Source organism: Drosophila santomea, chromosome 3L (assembly GCF_016746245.2).
Source record: "Drosophila santomea strain STO CAGO 1482 chromosome 3L, Prin_Dsan_1.1, whole genome shotgun sequence".
Taxonomy (NCBI): domain Eukaryota; kingdom Metazoa; phylum Arthropoda; class Insecta; order Diptera; family Drosophilidae; genus Drosophila; species Drosophila santomea.
In genome coordinates this window covers 14,920,794-14,943,452 of record NC_053018.2, presented here as the reverse complement: position 1 = coordinate 14,943,452, position 22,659 = coordinate 14,920,794, and the positions used below count along the sequence as shown (strand labels likewise).

Sequence of the window (22,659 nt, the reverse complement as noted above, 5' to 3'; positions counted from 1 at the left end):
TAGGTTAGAAAATCCCTAATCAGCTCGTCTTATTCATTTATTAGTTTAGACAATGCAATAAAACGTACAATTCAAAATTTAAATATTGCAGAACAAAAAAATTCGCTCATGCGAATTTACCACATAGCAGAGCAAGGTTTCGATCCTCGGACCTCTGGGTTATGGGCCCAGCACGCTTCCACTGCGCCACTCTGCTTGCTTGAGTTCAGTAAGGCTTAGAGCTAGCTAAGTACACTCGGAAAGCGGAGCACCTTGTTACCGACTCATATACATTTGCTCTCGTTTACAGTGCACTGCTTTCTTAACAGCTCTGTTGCTTACAGCTCGTCCATAAGCAGTTTTAGACGTGTATATATTTTACTAGAAGAGTACGCGTTTTACTGGGTCTACTAGTTTCACCACTTAAGCCGTTAATGTCTACATGCAGTAGTTAGTACACTGTACTGTGTACGTTCTTTCTTGTTGTTTTCATTGGTAACCAAGTGTCCTTTGTACTTACCCCAACTCAAGAGCCTCCTGCTTTCAAGCAAGCAGAGTGGCGCAGTGGAAGCGTGCTGGGCCCATAACCCAGAGGTCCGAGGATCGAAACCTTGCTCTGCTATGTGGTAAATTCGCATGAGCGAATTTTTTTGTAGAAAATCTGTTTCTTTTATTTAGTGTCTACCGATGAATTTGCTATATGAATAATATTTATAATAATATAGAAAACGCGACTTAGCTTTTAAAGTATGCATTCTAAATGAATACTTGTCTAAGAACATAAACATTTGATAAAGTTTTACAAGAAATATGCAACATTTTGCACCATCAAAAACGCAAAATGCAAAATTAAAATTTGATCATTTTTCCGGCAAAACTGGCTTTACAAGCTTTAGCTATGAGAAATTTAAGCAGGCACTAAGTTTGTTTCCATTCTTTATTTAACAAATTACTTGTATTTACTTTTAGTCATGTCTAGAAGATTATACAGCTGACAACTGCTGTTCAGCAGTCGGGTAATTGGGTAAGATACAGCAACCTTCAGCAACCAGCAACAATTGCAGTTAACACAGAAGTCTGAACATTCAGCGGTTTGATGCGGCCCAAAAAACAAATATCGTTAGAAACATTAGCTAGCTAGTATATGGCAAACTGGTTTCCATCGAACAGCTGTAAACACAAGGGGGCGAACAAGAGATGAACAGAGCTTAGAAGAAGACGTTGACTTTAAAAGTCAAACGATGCTTCGGCCATAGCACCAGCAAGTTTTCTCATTCCAAATGTTTATTTATGAAATTTAAGTGTTTTGCCTAATGAAACTTACGCGGAATTGCGGATGAGCGATACCGAACCAAAAGATTGCTGATAGCCTTATCTTTCTTGTCGTCTTTCACTTGGTTATAATTGGTTACTCATCACAATCACAGTGATCACAGAAAAATTGACGTCAATTTTCACTTTCGCTTCGCCCACTTTTCATTTCATTTCCATTTCACGACCGCACTCACGTGTGCCGCGCCTTGCGTAATTATTTAAATTCAAAATTTTAGCAATGCATCAAGATTCGCATTCGCGCATTCGGGCATCTCGCAAATATGTTTCGTGTGCACAGAGGGGCGCTCCAGGTTTACGTTTCGAAATTTTCTTTGCCACAGTTCATTTTTCACGTTGCGTTGGCAGCAGTTGTTGTTTACCGTACGCCGATCGCGCGCTCACTGAAAAAGCCACCACAAGCTCCCCGCGCACCCAAAGATACAAGATACACAGATACACAGAGAGCCATCAGGCCAGATATTCCGACGCCGGCGGATGGAGCGCCGCCTGAGATCTCGAGACCTTTTCGTTTGGCCACGATCTCGGAGTTTCCACGCTCTCCCACTTGCCGGTCATATGAATGAATGAATATTTTTGGTACATGGAAAGAAAAGTGATACCAAAACTGGTCACTCAATGTTTGTATATTTAGAAAGAATGGTCTTCTAAATATATGAGTCTATAAATCATAATTTATATCTTTATATAGTATTTATTGCCGGTTCCGGCCAATTAATATATTTATTACATATGTATTTAGTCAAGTCTCTTCAAAGCCAAAATAAATTTCCGAATGGTTCGGAATAAACCATCAATCAACCATCAGCTTATCGAATTTGTTTTTGGAATTGGTAGAAATATTCTAGAATTGTTTTAGAACCTTTTTTCTAAACCCTGACTGGCAAGCAGTTTTTAAATATAAGTAATCTAGGAGGCTAGGCAATGACATTCACTGTTTCATCAACCCTCAATCATTGACTGTCTCTAAAATTTCACCCTACTTAAAAAAAAAAAAACAATTTTCAAAATGTCTTCATCGAAATGTCCGGAAAAGCCCCCAACAAGCGATGTGCTAGAGTTGCTGGCGAAGGATGAGAGATCCAAAGGACTACTGGCAAAGGATGAAAAGAGATCCGAAGGGAGCATGGAAGCCCTCGAGGCGATCGACAAGCGCCTGAAGGGCCTTTTGGAGCGCCTAAAAACTGTGGAGGAGTCGATGGCCAACTTGAGTCTTCCTCCCCTAGACGAAGGCAATGGAGACGCCTTTAAGGACTTGGAGACCATGGAGGATGAATTGGATGAACAGGAGAAAGAACTTTTAGACTTTGCAAACGACGAAGATATGGGAGCAAAGATAGATGTTGATGACATCAAACAACTAGATAAGAAAGCTACAGGAAAGCAATAATGTGATTGTTCTGCAGTTCTCTATACATTATACATTATACACAAGGCAAACGGACAGAAAACTAGTAAGAATGGAATAAATAGAAAATCGTGGCATAAATCCTTTTATTCACTGGGTTTCTCCACATCGCAGTCAGTATAAATTTAGAAAGCGATTTTTATTCTTTGGAAGACCGTTAACAAATTCTGCGCTTTCGACATTTTGGTTACACACCAATTCTACATTGGCTCAAGTGCGACCTCTGGCGTTGATGAATCTTATAAATAACGATGTATTTTACTCATTTTCATTTTCTGGCAACGCCATATACGAGTAACGATTTTTTAAGTGCATAAACTGGATAAATTAATCTTGAAATAAGTCCCCTACTTTTTAAATCAATCCCCACACAATGAAAAACAGAAAATCAGTTCTTTTGTTACGTTTTTGTATTTTTTCTTTTTCCATTTGTTTTAATACAATATATAAAAACCGATAAAAAATCAAAAATAAATATAAATATGTAGGTGTACACAGTTTAGTTTGAAATGCGTTTGATGGCTGGCAAAAGTCAGGGCTGTCTACGAAAGATACAAAAATTACAAAGCCGTGGCTCGGACGCTTTTCTATGGCCATGTTAACGTAAATAAGACTTCAGTTTTAAGATTTATCAGTTAGACTACAGTTACAGTTACAAATTAGTTATTGCTCTTCATTTCGGGTCTAATTGAAAGTGTGTGATGTGGCAATTTGCTGGTTACATATGCGCGTATGCATAAATATAATACAAATTAAATATGTTGGTGTAGGTGTGTTTTTCGCTTAGGTCTCTAGGGGCTAAAGTGTTTATAGTTAATTTTTGCTAAACGATCACATTGAACAGGCACTCCGCTCGCACTCACACTCACACTCGGTAAAAGCATTCACTCTGCGACATTCACGCACTCACTTGTTCATTCATTCGCTCTCTGGCTTACAAAATACAATTTCGCACTTAGACTTAGATTGTGGGGGAACAGGGGTGTTTTGGGGGGCTTACTAAACTAAAATGGGCTCGTTACGTATTCTCTCTCCTCCACTAATTTCTTTTTCTCCTATCGGTTCTCATTAGAGAACCGCTTTAGATCAGGCATTTTCTGATTTTTACAATAGCTGGGAGTTTTCAAAAATTAAATGTTAGATTTAATAAACTTTGTGTCAGCTCATGGTGAAACACAAGCTGAGTGAGATTTCATCTAATTCAAATTTGAAAAATATTCCTGACGAGAGTAAAATTCGAAAAATTACCATTATTCTTGATTGCGTTTTGATTGCTACTATCAAAAGTTTTTATAAAATTTTGGACTCGCATTTCGTATATAAGGGTAGCATGTAGTTCTGCTAATAACATTTTGCTTCACGGATGAATGACTGAGAGGTGTAGGGGATGCAGCCGTGCTCCATCTTGGCTGCATTTCGCACGTTGAATAATCACAGCAAATCGGCGCAGACGCCACCGAACCACGCCATATAAAGGGGCAGCAGATAAACAAACAGAGCGCGACGCAGCGTCATCTTTTCTGGAGCATCGGATGAACGATTGTCATTGGCCCCGTCGTGGCCAGCATCCGTGTCCTCATCCTCCTCCAGCTGCCTATGATCCTCATCCAGATCGTTGTGATCTTGGTCGAAGTGAGTGGTGTGGATGAGCGGATTCTTGTCGTCCACCCCGCTCGTCGGTCGCGATGTGTGCGTGGGCATGTGACCCCGTTCACCGGCGTCCTCGTCATCGTCGTTGTCTGCATCCACCGAAGGACGCTCCACATCCGGCTTGTGGCTGGGCTCGAAGGGTCCCAGGCCAGAGCCCTCGTCGTCGTCCTCGTCGTCTTCGGACCCGGATCCAGAACCTGCTCCACTGCCCGCATATGGCAGCTCTTCTACAGAAAAATAAAAGTTAGTAAGTAGCAGTGAATACGAATCGCAAGCTTATATTACCTTGTTCGCTCCACTCAACATCCTGACCGTTGTAGGCATTTCGAAGGTGGACAATGGCATTCTTTAGATGGCTAAGTTGAGAGGCCATTTGAGCAGTTTGCTTGGTACTGGCTGGATTGCCAGTAAACTCTGGATTCGTACCATGTTCCGTGGTGATTGAATGCATGTATCTGTAATATAAAATATGTTTAGAAAGAGCTCTACTAACTCTATTAAAATGTTACTGCGTACCTATCAATTGTGTGACCATTCCAGCACATGCCGTCCACGTCGGAACTGGAGGCTATATCTTCGTTACTGCAAACCGAGTGCGGCAGATTGGACCAAAACTTTTTGTAGTCCTTCACCCGCTGACGAATGTCCCTGACGATCCTGTCCAGGATCGGTTCACGTCCTCCGCCTTCACTTTCATTGTCATCGTCATCGTTATCGTCGCGATTGTTTTGCTGCTTGCGTCGCTGTTGCTGCTGCTTACGCCGTTGCTGTTGCCGCCTATTGTTGCCACCACCGCCGCCTCCTCCGTTTCCACCCTTGCCAACTCCCTGCTCCTGAGACTGTTGGGCCGAGGACTCCTGTGAGCCGGGCTCGGCGGCTCTGCGCTCCCTCAGCACTATCGCCTCGTCCAACGTGTCATCAATGTCCAGGGTATCAGCCTCCACGGGACTCTTGGCGTTGAGGACTTGAACTCCCTGCAGTTTGGGGCTGATGGATCGCTTCATTTTCTTCAACTTTGGCCTGCCACAACCTTGGAATACGCGATTGGTGATGTCCTGGCCAGAATCCTGCGAACGCTCAATAGAGGAACAAGAAGAAATATTGATTTAGTAATTGCATGAAACTAGAAATGAAACTAAAAATGTTAAGATTAAAAACAAATAAAGTGGAGTTGGAACGACCTAATTGACCCTCCAGAAAGTGACAGCACACAAAAAACTGTTATTTAATATTTTTAATTTTATAGAAATTAGAAAGTCTTGAGTGGAAATGACTTTTTGAAACCAGTTGCGCAAGGGAAATCACATTATTTCCCATACTCAACAGCAATTCCATTCACACCCCACTGACTTGGGCCTCCTAATGGCTATTTATAGCTAGTTTTTATTGACCCATTCAATAGATAAGAATTGATTTCAGCCGGCTACTCATTATGGGCCACTCGAGCGATCAGAGACCTCTTCCCGAAGAGTCAACTCTCTACAGAAGCTTGCGCTTCATCAGTCTTATCGCCACTCCCATATCTCCTGTGTTATTTCTTTCAATGGCCACTTCTCGGCAGTTTACAGTTCATATAATTACGGAGCTTGGGTCAGGTTGGGGTACGGAGTTCCAGAGCTCCAGAGCTCCAGAACTCCAGAGCCAACTGCGGTTCATCATAACTGTCGACCCGACTGGGAGATGGCAATCATCAAAAGCGGTTCGTTGGTTCGTCGGTTCAACGAGCTAGGAGATTGGGTAAACGCCTCGGAAAGAAATCAGAATTAAAATTGAATACTATTTCGCATTTTGCATTTTTGGCCTTTTATGGGGCCGTCGACCAGCAACAACAAACACCGGCAAAAGTAAACACATTAAAAGCCAAATGCCGAAACACTAACAACAAAAGCAATAGATACAAACAAACCCAGCGAATAAGCAGAATCAGAGGTTGAAAAAAAGGAAATGTATAAATTTTAAATGGAAATATAAATTAAATTCATATGCGAGCCAAATGTTGTGCAAATAAATCGTAGAAATGGAAACAAAACAACAGACAGCAGTGCTAGAGAGGGTTAAAATATTGCAGTAATCAAAATTCAATAAGTTATGGCCATTCAAGTGGAAATTATTCTTTAGGTTTCTGTTTAAATGTCGTGCATAATATTTGTATTGCTTTTAATAGATTTATGCTTAAGAGGTTTCGTGATGGTAACATTTTGGCAATTAATTAGATATTTAGTTGGAATAGGGAAAGGATGAATCACAGCTATTGTGTATCTATTAAAGGAAATTATTCATTGAGATGATACAATGAGAGATCTGAGAACTGGAAACTCCTAAGGTCAATAAATTTCTTCCAACACCAAGTCTCCCATATCAATCGCAACGATCTTCTTCGGTTTTCCCCTTGAATTATTTTGCGACTCGTTTAAAATGTATGCGTATTAACTAAACACGCGTAAACCACTCTGACGCACTGACAGTTTTATGCGAACATAACTTAGAGTCCCACTGCGAACGGGCCAAGAGTTGAAAATGAACCAGCAGCTGCTTGGTCCAAAACCCAAACGAGTTACAAATTGCGATTGGTTTATGCAAATGCTAATGATAATGACTTCAGCACATCCAATTATCCCGCCGTAGAACTCACCTGGAAGTTCATGATGGCCTCGGAGATCTTGATGTTGAGTGGCTCCACCACCATCACAATGTTGAAGGATCCCAGCAGCCGCTCGGCCACCTTGTCCATGGCCATCGCGAAGTTCTCCCACTCGCTGTCGAACTCGTGCTGGTAGTGCAGGCATCCCTTGATGACGTTCACACAGTAGTTGGTGCAGGGCTTCTCCGTGTAGCCCTTGCAGGCACCACAGTGCTGCATCTTGGTGAGAGCTCCCGTGCAGTCGGCATTCAGTCGCACCTAAGGAACAAACATATGATATTAAATATGTTCGGCATTTCTAGTTCAGCTGGTTCACTTACATTCAGGACCTTCTTGGCCACCTCCGATGCGGTGGTCAGTGCCTGGCCGTAGGTGCGCGTGGCCACAAAGGATCGCTTGATTTGCACGGACAGCTTGTCCGGAACATCTCCGAAGGGCTTTAGTTCCTTCATGTGCTCGCTGACGCATCGCATGTAGCTGGAAAATAGGATGGTAACGGTGGAAAATGAGTGCGGAATGTTGGGAAACATATTTTCATTGGGCGTGCTGGCGGCAGAGATCTGCGCTTGTAAATGGCACGGCTCAACGCCATCGCCCCCGACTTTACCAACATCACCAACATCATCATCATCATTATGATCATCATAGGCGCATTCTTTGCCGCCGCCGCACAACTAAAATTTTTATGCGGAAAAATCATAAAAATAGTTGCTCGCCATGTGCTGGCTTTGTTGATGTTTTAGTTTCCCCCCTCAGCACCCACTGTGCAGTACAGTGAAAGTATGTGCCTAGTCCTACAGTTTGGCCATCAAGCATGACAGTCATTGCACTTGTACGGCTGCTCTTGGCCCTCCCAGTCACTGCCTTTGCCATTATGGTCAAGAAGTCGCCAGTCGCTGGCTCCCCTGTTTCCCACTTTTGCTAAACAATTTAGGAATTACTGCCAGTCGCATTCGCAGAGGTGACAGATCAGTCAAGCGGCAGCACCAGCAGCTGGAAATCGCTGATGGGAGGGGAGATTAAGAAGTTCGGATGACCGAGATGCTGAATTTAGCTTATGATTTAGAGCTCCTATGTTGGCAGCCAATAAATATACAACATAAGGTAGCAAAAGTACAAAACTAAATTAATCAAAACCTATCAATTGCTTATACAGCTAGTAATTATGAGTAACCCATGGTTTTACTTTGTTCGGCTGAAACGTATTTATTTCTGTATTTGTCATGCCATTTGACTCCTCATTCCAAGGACATAGTGCATATTGCATATCAGGGTTCTAATCAAACACCCGTTGACTTCCCATAGTTTACCCCAAAGTCTGCCAGGCAAGCCAACTGCTTAAGCTACCCCCTCATTAAATGGCCAGGAGGAGAACCTTAGATCCCAGGTCCAGCTGGAACTCCATGTTGTGCGGGGCATCTGATCCATTCTAAGGGCAGAACCGACCAACCGCACAGAACAAACTACAGCCGCAAACAAATAACAGGGGGACAATGCACAGGAAGAAAATGTGTGGCTTAATTACCCACATGCTCACGAAACAGAACGTAAGCAAGAATAAAAAGTATGAACTTGAAGCACTCTAGTCCTATTGTTAAGTTGGTATATAATTAAGTGTCGGAATATCCAACCTCCATTTGTAAGCTTAACCATTTGCGTTGCCCAAAATGCTAATGACTAAATGGGCACTCTTTTTTTTGGGCAGTGCAGAAGGGGCAGGCGGCAGGCAAGTGCCGGCAATTACGCGACATCGTTGTTGTCGTTGCTGCTGTCCAATGGCAATAAACGACGACGTGCCAAAGCACGTACGACAAACTAAAACGATGACAATAAAAGCGAATCGCTGGAGTTCAGCTAAGAGTTGGAGTTGGAGTTTAAGGCAGCGGCATCAATTGGATGGAAAGCGCGTGGGTAACACGAGCCCTCCGCCAAGGAGCAGTTGGCGAGGAGTGGAAGGGCAGGGACCAAAAGTCATTTGGCCAAGTCGCCGGTTACCGGAGACCAGTGGAGACCGTTCCGGGGCAATGAGCCAAGTGGGCGCAATTTTCGCTTCTATTTTTTTCCTCCTCACCATTTTGGCGGAAATTCGAGCAGCTGACACAGGAACTGGCATAAAGTGCGGTTTTTGGTTTTGGCTGGGTTATGGCATTGGTGGGTTATGGGGAAATGGTACAGACATACATGGTCGGAATGGGTTGGCTGGGATGAATAAATCGCAGTAGGCAGAATGGCAGTGGGACGTGATGTAATATCACCCATGTGGGAGACAATCTGTCTGAATGGATATGCATTGACTACAAGAAGATTGCTGCAGATGATCTAGATGTGAAAGTTAACTCGCTACCATTGCAAAAACTAAAAATTTGTGGTTTCTAATCTATCTCATTACTGAAGAAAGGCGGTTCTAGAGCATCTTTCTTAATCATCAATGGAAAAACTACCCGACAACTTCCCCATTTTCTCTGCGCTGTAAGCGTTTCAACCGCAAGCGAAAAATCTGGCGAAAACCAGAGCAACTTAAAACTCTCTGCTGAGGGGAGAAAATGAAAACATCCATGGGATATCCATCATATCGGGAATATCGCTAACTGAAATCGCACACCGACCGAGTCAAAGTTTCGACGGGCCGTCAAGTCAGTTAGTTGTCGTCGGTCGACAGCCCGAGACACTTTGCGGTTTCACACGTTTTGTTTTAGCCAACTGGAGGCGCAGTAGTAGGCCTCTTAAAAATCGGTCTCGCTTTGGAGCACCGGGTTTTGGATTACAGATTTGGCAGACTACTACTCACTTTTCATCAAATGTGTACTGGGTGTTCAGCACGGTGAACATCTTCTGGTAGAGCGTGTTGAAGAACTTGTCCATGACCTCCAGCAGATCCACGCGACCGTTGGCAAAGTATGTTTCCAACTCCTTGAACAGATCCGAGAAAACGTACGAGTTTCGCTCGTAAATGACGCCGTACGTTTTGATGAACATGTTGTTGAACTGCGTTCGCGACTCTTTCAGCAGGGCGGTGAAAATATCTGCAAGCGGAAAATCAAATTAGTGGCAAATGTAACGAGATCGATTTGTGCGGTGGGAGGGGATGATCAATCAGTGCACATCCGCTCAACAAGCTCTAAATGTTTAGATGTTCGATTTTATTTCTAGCATCCAGAATACAGCATCCAGCATCCGCTGGCAAATAGAACATGCAGGCACATCCGCATTGTCGCCTGCCACTTGACATTGTCAGTAACTCGAGGCCCGCATCATCGCCTCTCCATGGATCATATGTCTATATAGATCGGGGTTCTATTCTGTGTGGGGGCAGAACCACTTGACGCCCGAAAGATCTCTAATCGGTGGCTTCTGTGGCAGCTTCAAGTGGCTCCTTGACGCATCGAGTTTTTGGTTGGATCGGTGACCTACCTTTGAATTTGGTGGCCTTGCTGCCCAGGATTCCAGACATACGAGAGATCTGATCCTTGGTGTGTCCTTCGAGCTGCTGGCGCGATTGCATCGCCATGCGGGTCTCCATGTTGTAGGTGCAACAAGTGCCCACCGTAGTGGCTTCACAGTAGCGGAGGACTCGTTCTGGAATGGATACAAACATATAATCAGTTAAATGCTAATCAAATTTAAGTAGTACCATTATGCATATACATTTTAGAATGCTTTCTATCGCCTCAACACAATATTTCTCACTGTTCCGTAGCAATTCTCACATTTCTACTGCTTCTATTAACTCAGATCTAGTTGAACTATTCTCAAGGCATACAATTCTACGGGCTGCCACTTGCTTATGCAAATATTAGAGCGACTTCCAGACGCATAACGTTGCATTGCTGCCCACCACGAATGAAGGTCTATCAACATTCCAGGAACTCGCACTGCAGTCGAGTGCATTTTGCCACTTGACATGGTAACCAAATACCAAATCCAAATACCGAAAACCAAAGCCTGACCAGCTAACAACGATTCGTTGGAAAAAACAAACGACGCATTCATAGCTACTGGTACTGGTAGCGCAAGTAGCCCGAAGTAGAATCTGAAACCAAAGGCAGCCTAAACTACACAAAAAAAAAATAGAAAGAAAAGAAAAGTTTGAGAATTCCTAACTCTCTGGCTGTTTTATTTACGCAAACATTTAACACATTTTTTGAGAGAAAATTAGAGGAAAATATGCATTAGTTCCCTGCAACGATGAGTTCATTCGTTCGGAAGACTACCTATTTTTCCCCCAGCTTTATGCGATGTTTTTTTATAGCCGCTGCGGCTCCATGTTTATTTAGATAATTCTCGGGCAGCAGAGGAGAAAAAAAGAACTGCTGGATCGGCGATCCAAAAGTTCAACACTAATTGAAAGCAAACAAGTTGGAAGTTGTTTTTTTTGGTTCCCAATCCAAATCCATATCCAAAATGCGTATCGGAATTTGTATTTATATTCCATTTCGTTTTTCGTTTTTTTTTTGGGCGCTCATAAATTCCCGCTGCCCAGTTAAATGCATCATCTGCTGTGCACACATACCGGGTAGTAAATGGAGTGCTGCACAGTTTGTTTGTTTCTTTTATAAATTTAGATACTTTAGTGCACATTTTTCGACAGCCAAGATGTAAACAGAGTTTACTTCCATTCGCTCGGCTCCATTGCCCCATAATTTCCCCAACTTCACCAACTTCCCCAACTTTTGTTGTCTGCGCTCGACTGCTCCGTTTTATGGTCTCCACTAATTGTTATGTTGCACAAGATATGAATGGAGTGTGGCACCATCGAGAGTCTCGTATACACACACAGGATACAATACACATACCGACCCTTTCGAGTCCTTCGGTCTGGTCTGCTGGGGCTCCCTATATCCTGGGGCTTATCTAAATTGGCTCACAGGCTGTGGTTTCCCCTTTTAATTGTCTGCCGAGGGGGTCGTTCTTGGTCCTGTGTGACTGGCATGGCTAATGTTTGGCTGGGATTTCCTCAGTTAAGACCATTTGAGTTAATTGAAATTGTGGCAGATAAAACAGCTCGAGATTTGATGCCAAAAATATACTCACTCAATGGAGATAGGTGAAATTGATAATAAATAAGTGGGGTTCAATGGGAGATATGCACATACAACAAAATATTTCAGATATTTATTGCTCTTCAACAATCTTTTACCTTTTTCAAATTTTCCCCTAGAGATCCTTAAACAATATTTGCCACACCTTTTGCCAATATACAATACCCTTTTTGAATTCTATTAAAATGCCTCGCAAAATGACAGCCATAAAGCAAACCACACACAAACACCCATAAGTTTGGTCACCCCAAATAAGGTTTCTTGGTCTAATCGATGAACCGTAGCTAAAATCTATGTTAGACTAACATATAGGCATTAAAGTAACGCCAATGGATTTTCTGCCAGCCATTTTTATGAATTGCTGCATAATTTTGCAGGCAGACAACAATGGGAAATGGGAAATGGTAGATGGAAAATGGGAAATGGGAAAAGAGGCAGCGGGGGATCCCAGATAACAAATGTTGCCAGGCGGCATATCATCGACGGGGGGAAATCACCAAAAAAGGAAGCCGGAATGGCTAAGGATGGAAGGTGTCATGAGCATAATAAATGACCTCGACTTACCGATATGGCATTTTCCCTTTTTATTCTAGCTGACGCTGTGAAAATCACCCCGTTGTCTAATAGAAAACTTTGGCTTTGCTTCGCAAAAAAGAAAAATACAACAAGTAACCGAAAAACCACCCAGAAAAGTGGGTGGCAGAGCAACAAACACCACACCCCACACCCACCCCCTGGGAGCGCTGGTCACATGTTTTCCATTTCCACGCGCAATCCACTTAGTTACCAAGAGGGTAGGAAAAACTTTTAACAGACACTGAGGGAAAAATACTATCTACATGGCAAAATAGCTGAGAAAGTAATGTGGTAAGCTAGGATAAAGTAGCTACTTAAACATATCGTTAAGGTTCATAATTAGTGAAGTAATTTCTTGCAGTGCAGACGACCCACCGCGTGGCGGTGAAATTTCATTTCAAATGATTTACTGTAACGATCAACAAACGCAGCAATTGCCCCAGACAGACGAGTCAACCCCCGAGGGCTATGCTTAAAAGGGTGCGAAAGTTTAGCGAGCGTATCGCAGTCAATATAGCCAGCATATATTCGGCATATATCCAGCATATATCCAACAGCGATAAGTTCGGGGTGAGTGGAGAATGGGAGCCCAGCAAGCCCCAGCAGGCGGACATCTCTTCAAGGTTAACTTTAAGCCCATCTCCACTGGAGCACTCTTAAAGAGTGCAAAAAGTTGTCCCTAGCCATCGCAGGATGCTCAACAGGATGCTTGACACCGAAACGAAGCCTGGATGGTGAACTGCACCCTCGTCGTTGGGCGGAAAGAGGGAAACCGAAATGGTTGGGTTGGTTACCATGGGAGCGAAGGGGAGATTTTGCGGCTAGATTGGATAAACAATTTGGGTACATAAATGAAGAGGGTAAACAGTTTAACAATTATAACTGAAGTATGAAGATAAAGGTTTTAAACGGTTTTGCAAATCAGTTTGGCCTTTTTCGCATGAAAAACTGTTTAAGTAAACAAGGCATTTATATGTATTTCAAAACGAAAACAAAATCTGTACCCTATTCAAATGTTCTATTTTAATGCATTTAATTATTTTCTAAGGAAAGCCTTGCTTAACAGCTGTAAACCATTTCCATTTAAATCTCATTTAAAGAAATGCTGCGTCCGTTATCTCATCAATATAGTTTTACTGCATATGCGTTTGCCGCAGCACAATTGCTGTCGGAAATGTGCCACTTCCATTTCCCGAGCTGCAACACTTGTGCATTCAAAGTTTTCCACCACCACCCACTCACTGCCCATCCACATCCTGTGCAACCTCGCCGCTCTTTCATCTCGCTCGCTCTTTTTAGACACTCTTTGTGCTCCACTTGGAGATGAAAAGCGCAAAACAAAACATACATTTGAAACAGTTGGCGGCCGGGCGAGTGAAAAGCCGAAACCGGCAGAATGGAAAAGCCAAGAACAACAACAGCAGACAAAAGCAGACGCCAAAAACTAAAAAACCCACCCACCAATCGCCCACTCTCACCCCTTTTCCCAGGGAAAAAGGCGGGCAAGGCGGGTGAGCCAACAACAACAAACAACATTATCAATGGCTGCAAAATGCACGGAAAACTTAACATTTGAGTCGAGTTTCAATGGCCACTACAAAGCGGAGAGTGCAAAAGCGGGGAGTGGAGCGGCGGCAGCGGCAGGATTCTCACTCATCGCTTCGTCCTTTTTGCGAGGCACACAAATGCGAGCCGGCAACTCGACCAGGCGCCCAGGATTTCCAAGCAGGACGATTTCGAAACTGTTGCACACGTGGACGAAAAGTTTTCAGCAACAGCAAAAGCAACAGCAGCAAGAAATAAAAATGGAAATGTGGAAAAAGGGAGAATGGAGAATGGATAGCCAGACAGAGAGAGAGAGAGAGAGACAAAAAGAGAGCTGAAGAGAGAGGAAAGCCTGCGAAGGGGTCGTTGCACGCATGTAGCTTTCACTTTCCACTATGCCGCGGGGGGTTGAAAGAGTGCGACGGGGGTTATAGTTCACAAAAGTCACCCCACAAAAACATAAACAAAAAACTGTATATAAGTATATATATATATATATATATACAAAAAGGGAAATAAAGCAAGCCCAAAATTGTCGTCGTCTGGCAAGGAAATTGCATTAGGCAAAGAAAAGGTTAAACAACCTGTGAGCTCCTGTCCAGTTGGCTTTTCTCCTTCTCGCTTTTCTCGCTCCTGTAACTCGACTTCAATTTCCCGTCTGCAATTTGTTTCGCAGACACCGAAAACAAAATAGTGTTGTATTATATTTTAAAAACATTTAAAACTATGATTTTCAATAAACTTTTTGCTAAGTGCAGTCTATTGCTTCTACTTGCACTGCTTTGTTAGGCATGCCATACATTTTTTCCACAGTTCTGATGATGGAAATTTGCTTGCTCAAGTTTTATGCTTATGGTAATGAGTTTTAATTAGGCGCGCAGCAAGCAAAAGCAGGCAAAAAGGAAAAAGGAAGCGCAGCCACCACCTTTTCACCACTTTAACATTTTACCATTTTACCGCCCAACATCCGAGCCACCACCCACTGGGTTTTGCTGCCCATGGTCTTTAAGCGGCAGCAAAGTTTGTGTTTTTAATTCGCACGTAAATTGAAAATGATTTTTTTGCCCCTAGGATATTATTCAAATTCCAGCAGCAACATCTGGCAGGAACTCCCATTTCAAGAGAGTGAGGGAAGGTGTAATTTATTGGGTCAACACAGCAAGGTTTCTCCAACACTTTGGAAAGCAGTATTTCCCTCTTTCCACACAGAAGTAGTACAAACTTTGCGTTTATTTAATTTTTCCAGGTCAGCGAATGCAATTAAATCTCAATTGTTTTTAAAGAACGCTGCATTTTTTCAGTATCTGATTTTTGGATTTTTAATGGCTCTTTTGCCACACTCCATAAGCCCGAAAATAGAAACAAACAAATGCCCAGAAAAAACCAATGCACTTCACTGCGGAATCGGACAACACTCGGACTCCATGTGGACCGCAGTTTCAACACATATAACTCAATTGCCACCACCCGTCGGGAATTCGGTTCCCAATGGGTAGGTGTAGTCCAAAAAAAATAGGAATAAAAAACGATAAGTGAAGCTGAAATTTGTACAAATATTGGGCCACTGGGATATCTACTGTGTTCCTTCCTGCGCCGAATTACTTCGCCTCCCATCGCCTCGCACTTAATTATTTTAAGGGAGCTGCTTCGCTTTGGGACTGGGATTTGGGTTGGAATTCGAAAGCGTATATGATACTGAGACCACCCGTCTGAGTCCAGAAATTATCAAGAATTATACAATTGCAATCGGTCTAAGTATAAGCTTATTACTTCCAAGGGTTTTTATCTGCATTGTAAGTAACTAATTAAGATTCTAAATTCTAGTTTCTAGTATTTTCCATTTTAAAAAGGTTTTTATACCTTTCTTAACAATTTACTTTGGCCTTCTCTAACCTATTTCTCTTACAAGATTATTATAGTCTAGTTCTTGTATCTTAACTTTTATCTAATGGTGCTGTTTTAGGACTCTGACTAGTCAGACTATAATTATGTGTACTTACAAAGTACCACCATTTATAATCGGACCCCAGACAAGTGTGTCTCTCCTCGGATAATTTGCCGCAGAAGAGTTTTGTGAAAACCGTTCGTTTTGCAACATTCAGATGAATAATGAAGCGAGCGAAGGCGTTGACTGTTAATTCTGTATCCGCCGGGTGCATATGTACATATATGCAACATTTAGCCTTCGTTGCCTTTTCACGCGCTCAGGAAAAACTCCCACCCGCCGTTTCCACCACCCCCCCTCTCATCTGACGGACGGACTGACTGACTGACTATGTGTAATTACACAAAACGTGGGCTAAAATGTTGCATGGGAGATTTTTCCTTTCTTCGCACTGGCATTTCGCTCTTTCTTCGCTTTCTTCGTGAACGGCGGCGGCTCTTTTAGGCGTAATTAAAATCACCCAAGGGGGCGGGGGCAGGGGGTTAGGTGTGCTGCTGGATGTTTATGTTGCAAACACGTTTCATCTGCGGAGGAATCTGATGATTCAAGAAGTCTTCCTGGTCGGTCGGTCGAATGGGCGGGGGGGTTGGAGGTCGCCTGGCTCTTTGCCTGATGAAGTGACGACGTCAGTCGGAGTTTTCAAAGTTTTGCACATGTTTCGCCCATTTGTTGGCCTGCCAAGTATTTCAACACACCTCTTTTTCTTTCTCCCTCGATTCCATCCGAATGACAATTTTGAAATATGCAAAATGTGCGAAAAATGTTCATCACTAGCGAGGCATACGGAAATAGACCCGGCAACAAAACAAACATTTTGTTCCCTTGGCGTAATTAACCATCTGAAACATCTGTTAATTGGGGAAACCAAAAGGGCAGAAAGGCAAAAAAGCAGAAAAGCTGAGAATTAAGACTAGAAACCATGCAGAACTTCTTGGGAACAGAAAGTCTAACAACTTGCACAACATGTGGCGAAAAGAATTCAGATTTATGTATTAAAAAACCCCCAGAGCATATTTCTACAACTATCCAATGCGGATATCATTAATTTCCCTTTGTGCTGTTCTTTTTTTTTCTAAAGTTCCCAGCTGAACTTTATCCACAAGTTTCCACTAAATTTGCGCTGCTCTAATTACTGACGACATTTTTTGGCTCTGTGCACATTGCTCATACGCCTCATTGTACAATTTTTGGGGGCAACAGCGAAATGTGTAAACGGCAAACAGGTTAAACAGAGGCTTTCCAGAGACCAAAACACACACACGCTCCCAACAATGCCATTAATCAAATTTTATTGTTTAATTAATTTCGCTTGAATGAACCGAAACTCCGCGGCGGGAGGTTTGCGGGGAAGTTGGGGGGACGAGGCGGTTGTTGGTAGTGGGCCAGCGGCCAAAACAAACAAATCAGCCAGATAGAGCTGAGAAATGGCATTCAATTCGTTCGTTCAATTTCAAAGGAAACCAACCGCTCAACCTGGTCCACGTTCGAAACTCTGCCTTTGTTTACCTCGCCGTTTGACAATTATCGAAATTTTTTCCCTTGCTTTCCTCTTCTATTTATTTGCAAATTTATTCATCGCTGTTTCTGTTTGTCAATTGATGATTTGTCATGGTGTCCGATGAGGTAAGAAAATTGTCTGCTTTTTTTCTGCGTTTATAATCGAATTATGGATTGGGATCAGACTTCTGATTGGATCACATGAGGTGGCATTTCGTTTCACTGACGGCGCTTACAAAGAATTTATTCTGGCAATTGTTTATGGAACTTAATAGGAGTCGTATAAAAAGTTGCCTAGTACAAAATCTTCTAAATAATTATTTTCTCAAATGTTAAAAAAGGTTAAAATGACAAGACAAGAAACTTTTAAAAAGGTTAAAATGACAAGACATGAAACTATTCGAAACGTGTACAATAAATGTCACACTCTTTTCCCAATTTGTTCCCCAGTCCCCATTTGCACAATATTCCAATAACCATTTGATTCAATTTTATTCAATTCACATCAATTCGCGCCATAAGGCGATTTATTTCGATGAGAAGAGTAAAGAACCAGAAGGAGAATATCAGCTTAGGACCTGGTCAATAGTGCCGCAAAGCCGAATTCAGACATGTTATGGCCCGGTTGATGTTTTGACTGGATTTAAATTCGATTTTGGACACGAGATAAAAAGTTAGCGATAGGGAAAATGCGGAGAATCGAGGGAGAAACTGAGAAACGACAGAGATTTAAGCGAATGCAGGCAGCGTCCAGTCCACTTTGTGTGTTTATTCAAAGCACGTTCATGCGGTTCAGCTTCGGCTTCGTCTTGATTTTATTTTACTTTTGCAATGTCGAAGACATTGACTACGTGTTGCTGTCAAACTGTGAGTGATTTTTTCCTTTACTCAGCTCGCCGGCCAACACACGAGCAGCATATTTTGTGGGCCAATTAAAAACGTTAGCAATGACGAGTCACCGAATCAATTGGCCGACTGCGCTTAAGCCATAAAAGATCATTTAAGCCCGGGCTCTCACCGTTTTCGCAAAACCTTTCGCAAAACCGCAAGCGCCTAACCGCAACAGCCATAAAAGCTGAGTCTTCTTCTAGAACTACAAGCAGGCAATAAACTAAAAAAATGAAGGGAAAATATAATAACCAAATCCAGCCCGGTCCAAATTGCTGTTGACCACAAAACAATTTAGGGTCCCAAGAGGGGGAGAGCGAAATAAATTGCCTAAATTTTAAAGCTCATAAATGATTTAATTTTGTGGCATTTTCAAGCCGGCTTCGATCTCTTCAACTCCCGGCAACCTCAATCTTTGGTAATGAATCTGGCGAAGAGTTGCAATCAATAGCGAGATGAGAACTAAACACTGACAAGCGACAATAGACTAGCGGTTGGGAATGAGATAGCTGATAAAATATAGTTTAAAGATCAACCCACTTTGCTGGAAACTGATATTACAAATGAGTCATTCATATGGTATTGCCAGCACAAGAACAAGAAAGTTCCACTCATGTGATGGAGCCCCCAGGCAGGTGAGTTGTGCAAGTTCCCGACACAATTGACTTGCTCTTGAAAATCCATTTGCGCCAGCCTTGGAGGGGTTCCCATGCTATATAAAGCCGTTTTCAATAAAAGAAAATCTTAAATGGAATTTATTAATATTTATTAGAGCAACAACAACGGCGAGCGACACACACAGAGCGTTCATAATTAATTAAATCAATAATCGATGTCAGTTCCACGGAGAAGAGCAATTCAGCGACTGACATAGGGAGAGGTTAGAGTCCAGAAATAAATTCTACAAAATCCATGTGGACATAATCGAGCATAAATTCCCCAAAACAAAAAGGGAAAATGAGAAAACCTTCCCAAAAAGTCAAGCTGTGAGTGGCAACAAAGCCGGAGCGGAGAAAAGGTCAAAAAAATATAATAATATCGGTTGTAGACGACAACAAATTGGGCAATGTTTGGGCAGGTAGACGAAAGGGCAGAAAAGGATGGGTTGGTACGAAAATATATACTATCTATATAGAATGGACGACACCCTGAAAATGCTAATGTTGCATGCCACATAATCCTGTTAGAGACGCGTGAATGGAACTGCCAAAAACTTGGACTCCTCTCCCGTTTGCATGTGACAACATAATTTGTGGGTTCGGCCCTACTTTGTCTTAAGGTCCGCTGCTGCTGCTGCTGCTGCTGATGAGCCCGCTGATGATTATTAATCACACACATTTCTGTTTGTCTTTTGGCCGGCATACTTAATGAGCTTCGAACAACTAATAACTGGGCTTTATTTGACAGTTTATGGCCATTTAATGTTGAGGAGAAATTCGGGTTATTTTTCGCTTTTGTGGTTTTTTCTTGGCCGGGGTATAAATTAACATAAGCAAATTGGAGAACTTCTTGGGCCAGGCAAAAGTCAAAGTCAAATGTCGCCGAGACGAGCAGTTTTTATAGCACTTAAAAGCCCATCAAATAAAGATATCACTTGATGGTCGTTGGGAGTTGCAACAGACCCACAAACTCGACGCTCCCTCGTTCAGTTCAGTTCCCCACCCAAAACCCCAATTATATTTAGACAACGCTTTGGGTTGTTGCAACGCCCACGCTTCTTTTTGGAGCACCCTCATCGGATCTCGGGCTGAAATATGATTATATAGACACTGCTGCTTCGCCTGTTTGTCTGTTCGCCACCACTTATAAATTATCTTTAATGACAAGTGCACTAAACTAAATAAATTGTTGCCGACTTAATAACGTAATTCTTCTTTGGCCCACAAGTGGGCGTTGTCTGACTTTCCCGCTCCTTTTCGCTTTGCTACTCGGTAAATTCTCGAGAAAATAGTTTAAACGATTTATGGATCTGCTAGGCGGAGATCACATGTGTGGAAAATTTACAGGGGCATTGGGGATTACAAGTGATAGATCGCGACACTTGGCGACAGGCAAGCAAATTTGTGACAGATTTACTTCTTTGTGGGTGATATTTTGTTACTAAATAAATCAACTTTTAATTATACGAGTACATTTATTGCTAAGAAAGAAAAGGATCGCACTACCCAGAAACTATAAAACCCTGTTTAAACCCTGTGAGTAGTATACTTTTCTTAATGCTTGCACACTGCAGTCTCTTGAGATGTTATTTAAATATTCCCTTAATACATTTTCTTGCAATTTAATCCGCTTTGTTGTGTGCTAAGCTCCTTTAGCTCACTAAAGCGTCCCCTATAATCCTCCTCCATCTGAAATATGAACAAAAACTGCTGCTGACAATACGCAAATGAAGAAAAATGGCATTATCCGCCTCATCATTGTGGTTCCTGTTGTTGGGACGCCTCTTCATAAAGCTTGCACTTGAATGCAGACCAAAGACATTTATTTAAATTGAAATTCCACAAAAGAAAGAGATGCTGGAGTAACTAGATCATTGTTTGCAGCACGAGTTAGATGAATTTGCCTCTACTTGGAGTTTCCTTTCAACTGAAAGGCACTGAGAAGACATTGAGTGTGTGTGTGAATGAACGCAAATTTATTGCTGATAAATTGTGAGCTTATTTAGTAGCATTTAACAGTTGCCACAGGCGGGGGTTGGAGGCGAACAATCCTCCTAGGGGGGCGATTATTATTGTGAAATGCTCAGTGCTCGGGTGCGAAATGCAGCTGTTTAATTAGCAGCCAGCAGCGGAATCGAATCTTTCAATGGGGCAGCAGCTGCAACATCTAATTTGTGCTGTTGATATCAATCAATGGCAATTGATCGAAATGAAATGGTGTTGCACTCCATTACACCAAGTGGAGCGGAGAGATTCGAGGTTGATGCACTGCGCGGAGCACTGCACTGGAACTCAGAAAAATTCTCTAAAATACGGGGAGCATCGCATTTCCATTTTATTTGCATTTCAACGCACAACAAACACATACACTTTGTTAATATTATGTTTTTTGTATTGTACTTGTAAGAATTTTCCATATTTTATAATCCTATACGCAGAAAGAACATATGTACGTATCGATAAGTTTGATACGTCATTAAATAATTTTTTTAAAAATTATTTATACCGATATCGACTTTGCATGACGCAAGCGGAACAAATGTGAACAATATACGCCATTCGGACCACAGAGATAATATATGAATTGTGTCAAATTAATTTGCATAAGTGGAGGATTGCGGGAGGGCGGCGATGAAAAATTATTAAAAATTCATTAGGAAGCAAATCAAGACAATTAAGAGACATCGAAGATCGAATAATCAAATCGATTCGAATCGAATAATCAATGGGGCGTTCTGCATGCGAGTCTTGGCCACCATTTATCATTTCGTTACGGAAATCGAAGGAATGCGAAAAGCCGTGTTTTTGTTGTGGATCCAAAACAGAAGGCCCTCCAAGATGATTCTTCCTCCCATCCATCCACTCGGCTGAGAGATAAACCAAATAAACACTGGCCGAGAACAAAGCAAACTGGATGATGATCTACCCAAGAGGCCTCTCAATCAATTGAGTGGGCAAATATATGATAAAAAGCCCCAGCTTCGAGTGGCCACCACTCCTACTGACCCCAAGCACTTTGATTAAATTTGCCCGATTGACAATTCCACCCATTGCGGATTTTAGCTCTTCACTTATCCAGAACTTGTCCACAGGAAGTTGCCACTGCCAGATACGAGTACGACTTCGAGTACTGGTACTGCTCCAAGATGCAACAGTCGCCACGGGGAGCTGCATTCATTCGAAAACTTGTTCTAGACCAAAAATAACCGGGGGAAGATGGAAGGGAGAACGGAGCCAAACTCCAGCCGGAGCACATTCCGCAGCCAATACCACGGACCAAGAACCGGGAAAAGTGCACTTAACAAATTAAGGTTACACGACAAGTTTTCAAAAAATTAGTTCATTCATTAGGTCATTTATAAAGTGTCGACTTGAAGAGCTTTTCTTTATTTCTTTCGATTTAAGCATAGCTTTAGAACATCAATGGTGTTTAATATACTACAGCATAACAACAAGATAAATCTTGTTGAATAAATACATGATAATATATACTAAGTATT

The 22,659-nt window shown here is 42.3% G+C and overlaps 2 protein-coding genes and 2 non-coding genes across 5 annotated transcripts in view; 2 read left to right on the top strand and 2 right to left on the bottom strand.

Moving 5' to 3' along the window:
• Positions 1-124: 124 nt before the first annotated feature.
• Trnam-cau lies at positions 125-196 on the bottom strand. Its single transcript has one exon. It is a non-coding gene; the product is annotated as a tRNA-Met (tRNA).
• Positions 197-529: 333 nt separating this feature from the next.
• Trnam-cau lies at positions 530-601 on the top strand. The gene has a single exon. It is a non-coding gene; the product is annotated as a tRNA-Met (tRNA).
• Positions 602-2,240: 1,639 nt separating this feature from the next.
• LOC120450385 lies at positions 2,241-2,800 on the top strand. The gene has a single exon (XM_039633377.2). The coding sequence runs from the start codon at positions 2,321-2,323 to the stop codon at positions 2,699-2,701; it is 381 nt and encodes a 126-aa protein (XP_039489311.1). The 5' UTR covers positions 2,241-2,320; the 3' UTR covers positions 2,702-2,800.
• A 311-nt stretch (positions 2,801-3,111) lies between these two features.
• LOC120450376 (glypican-6) overlaps positions 3,112-22,659 on the bottom strand; it is a 41,239-nt gene continuing 21,691 nt past the window's right edge. Inside the window, exons 2-8 of one of the 2 annotated variants that reach the window (XM_039633366.2) lie at positions 10,422-10,586; positions 9,799-10,033; positions 7,331-7,487; positions 7,002-7,268; positions 4,886-5,436; positions 4,655-4,824; positions 3,112-4,596 (exon numbers count right to left, since the gene is read on the bottom strand). In XM_039633366.2, the coding sequence (XP_039489300.2) occupies positions 4,151-4,596; positions 4,655-4,824; positions 4,886-5,436; positions 7,002-7,268; positions 7,331-7,487; positions 9,799-10,033; positions 10,422-10,586 (1,991 nt within the window). In that variant the 3' untranslated portion in view covers positions 3,112-4,150. The remainder of the gene's footprint in view (positions 4,597-4,654; positions 4,825-4,885; positions 5,437-7,001; positions 7,269-7,330; positions 7,488-9,798; positions 10,034-10,421; positions 10,587-22,659) is intronic. The other variant, XM_044006229.1, reaches the window with a different exon arrangement.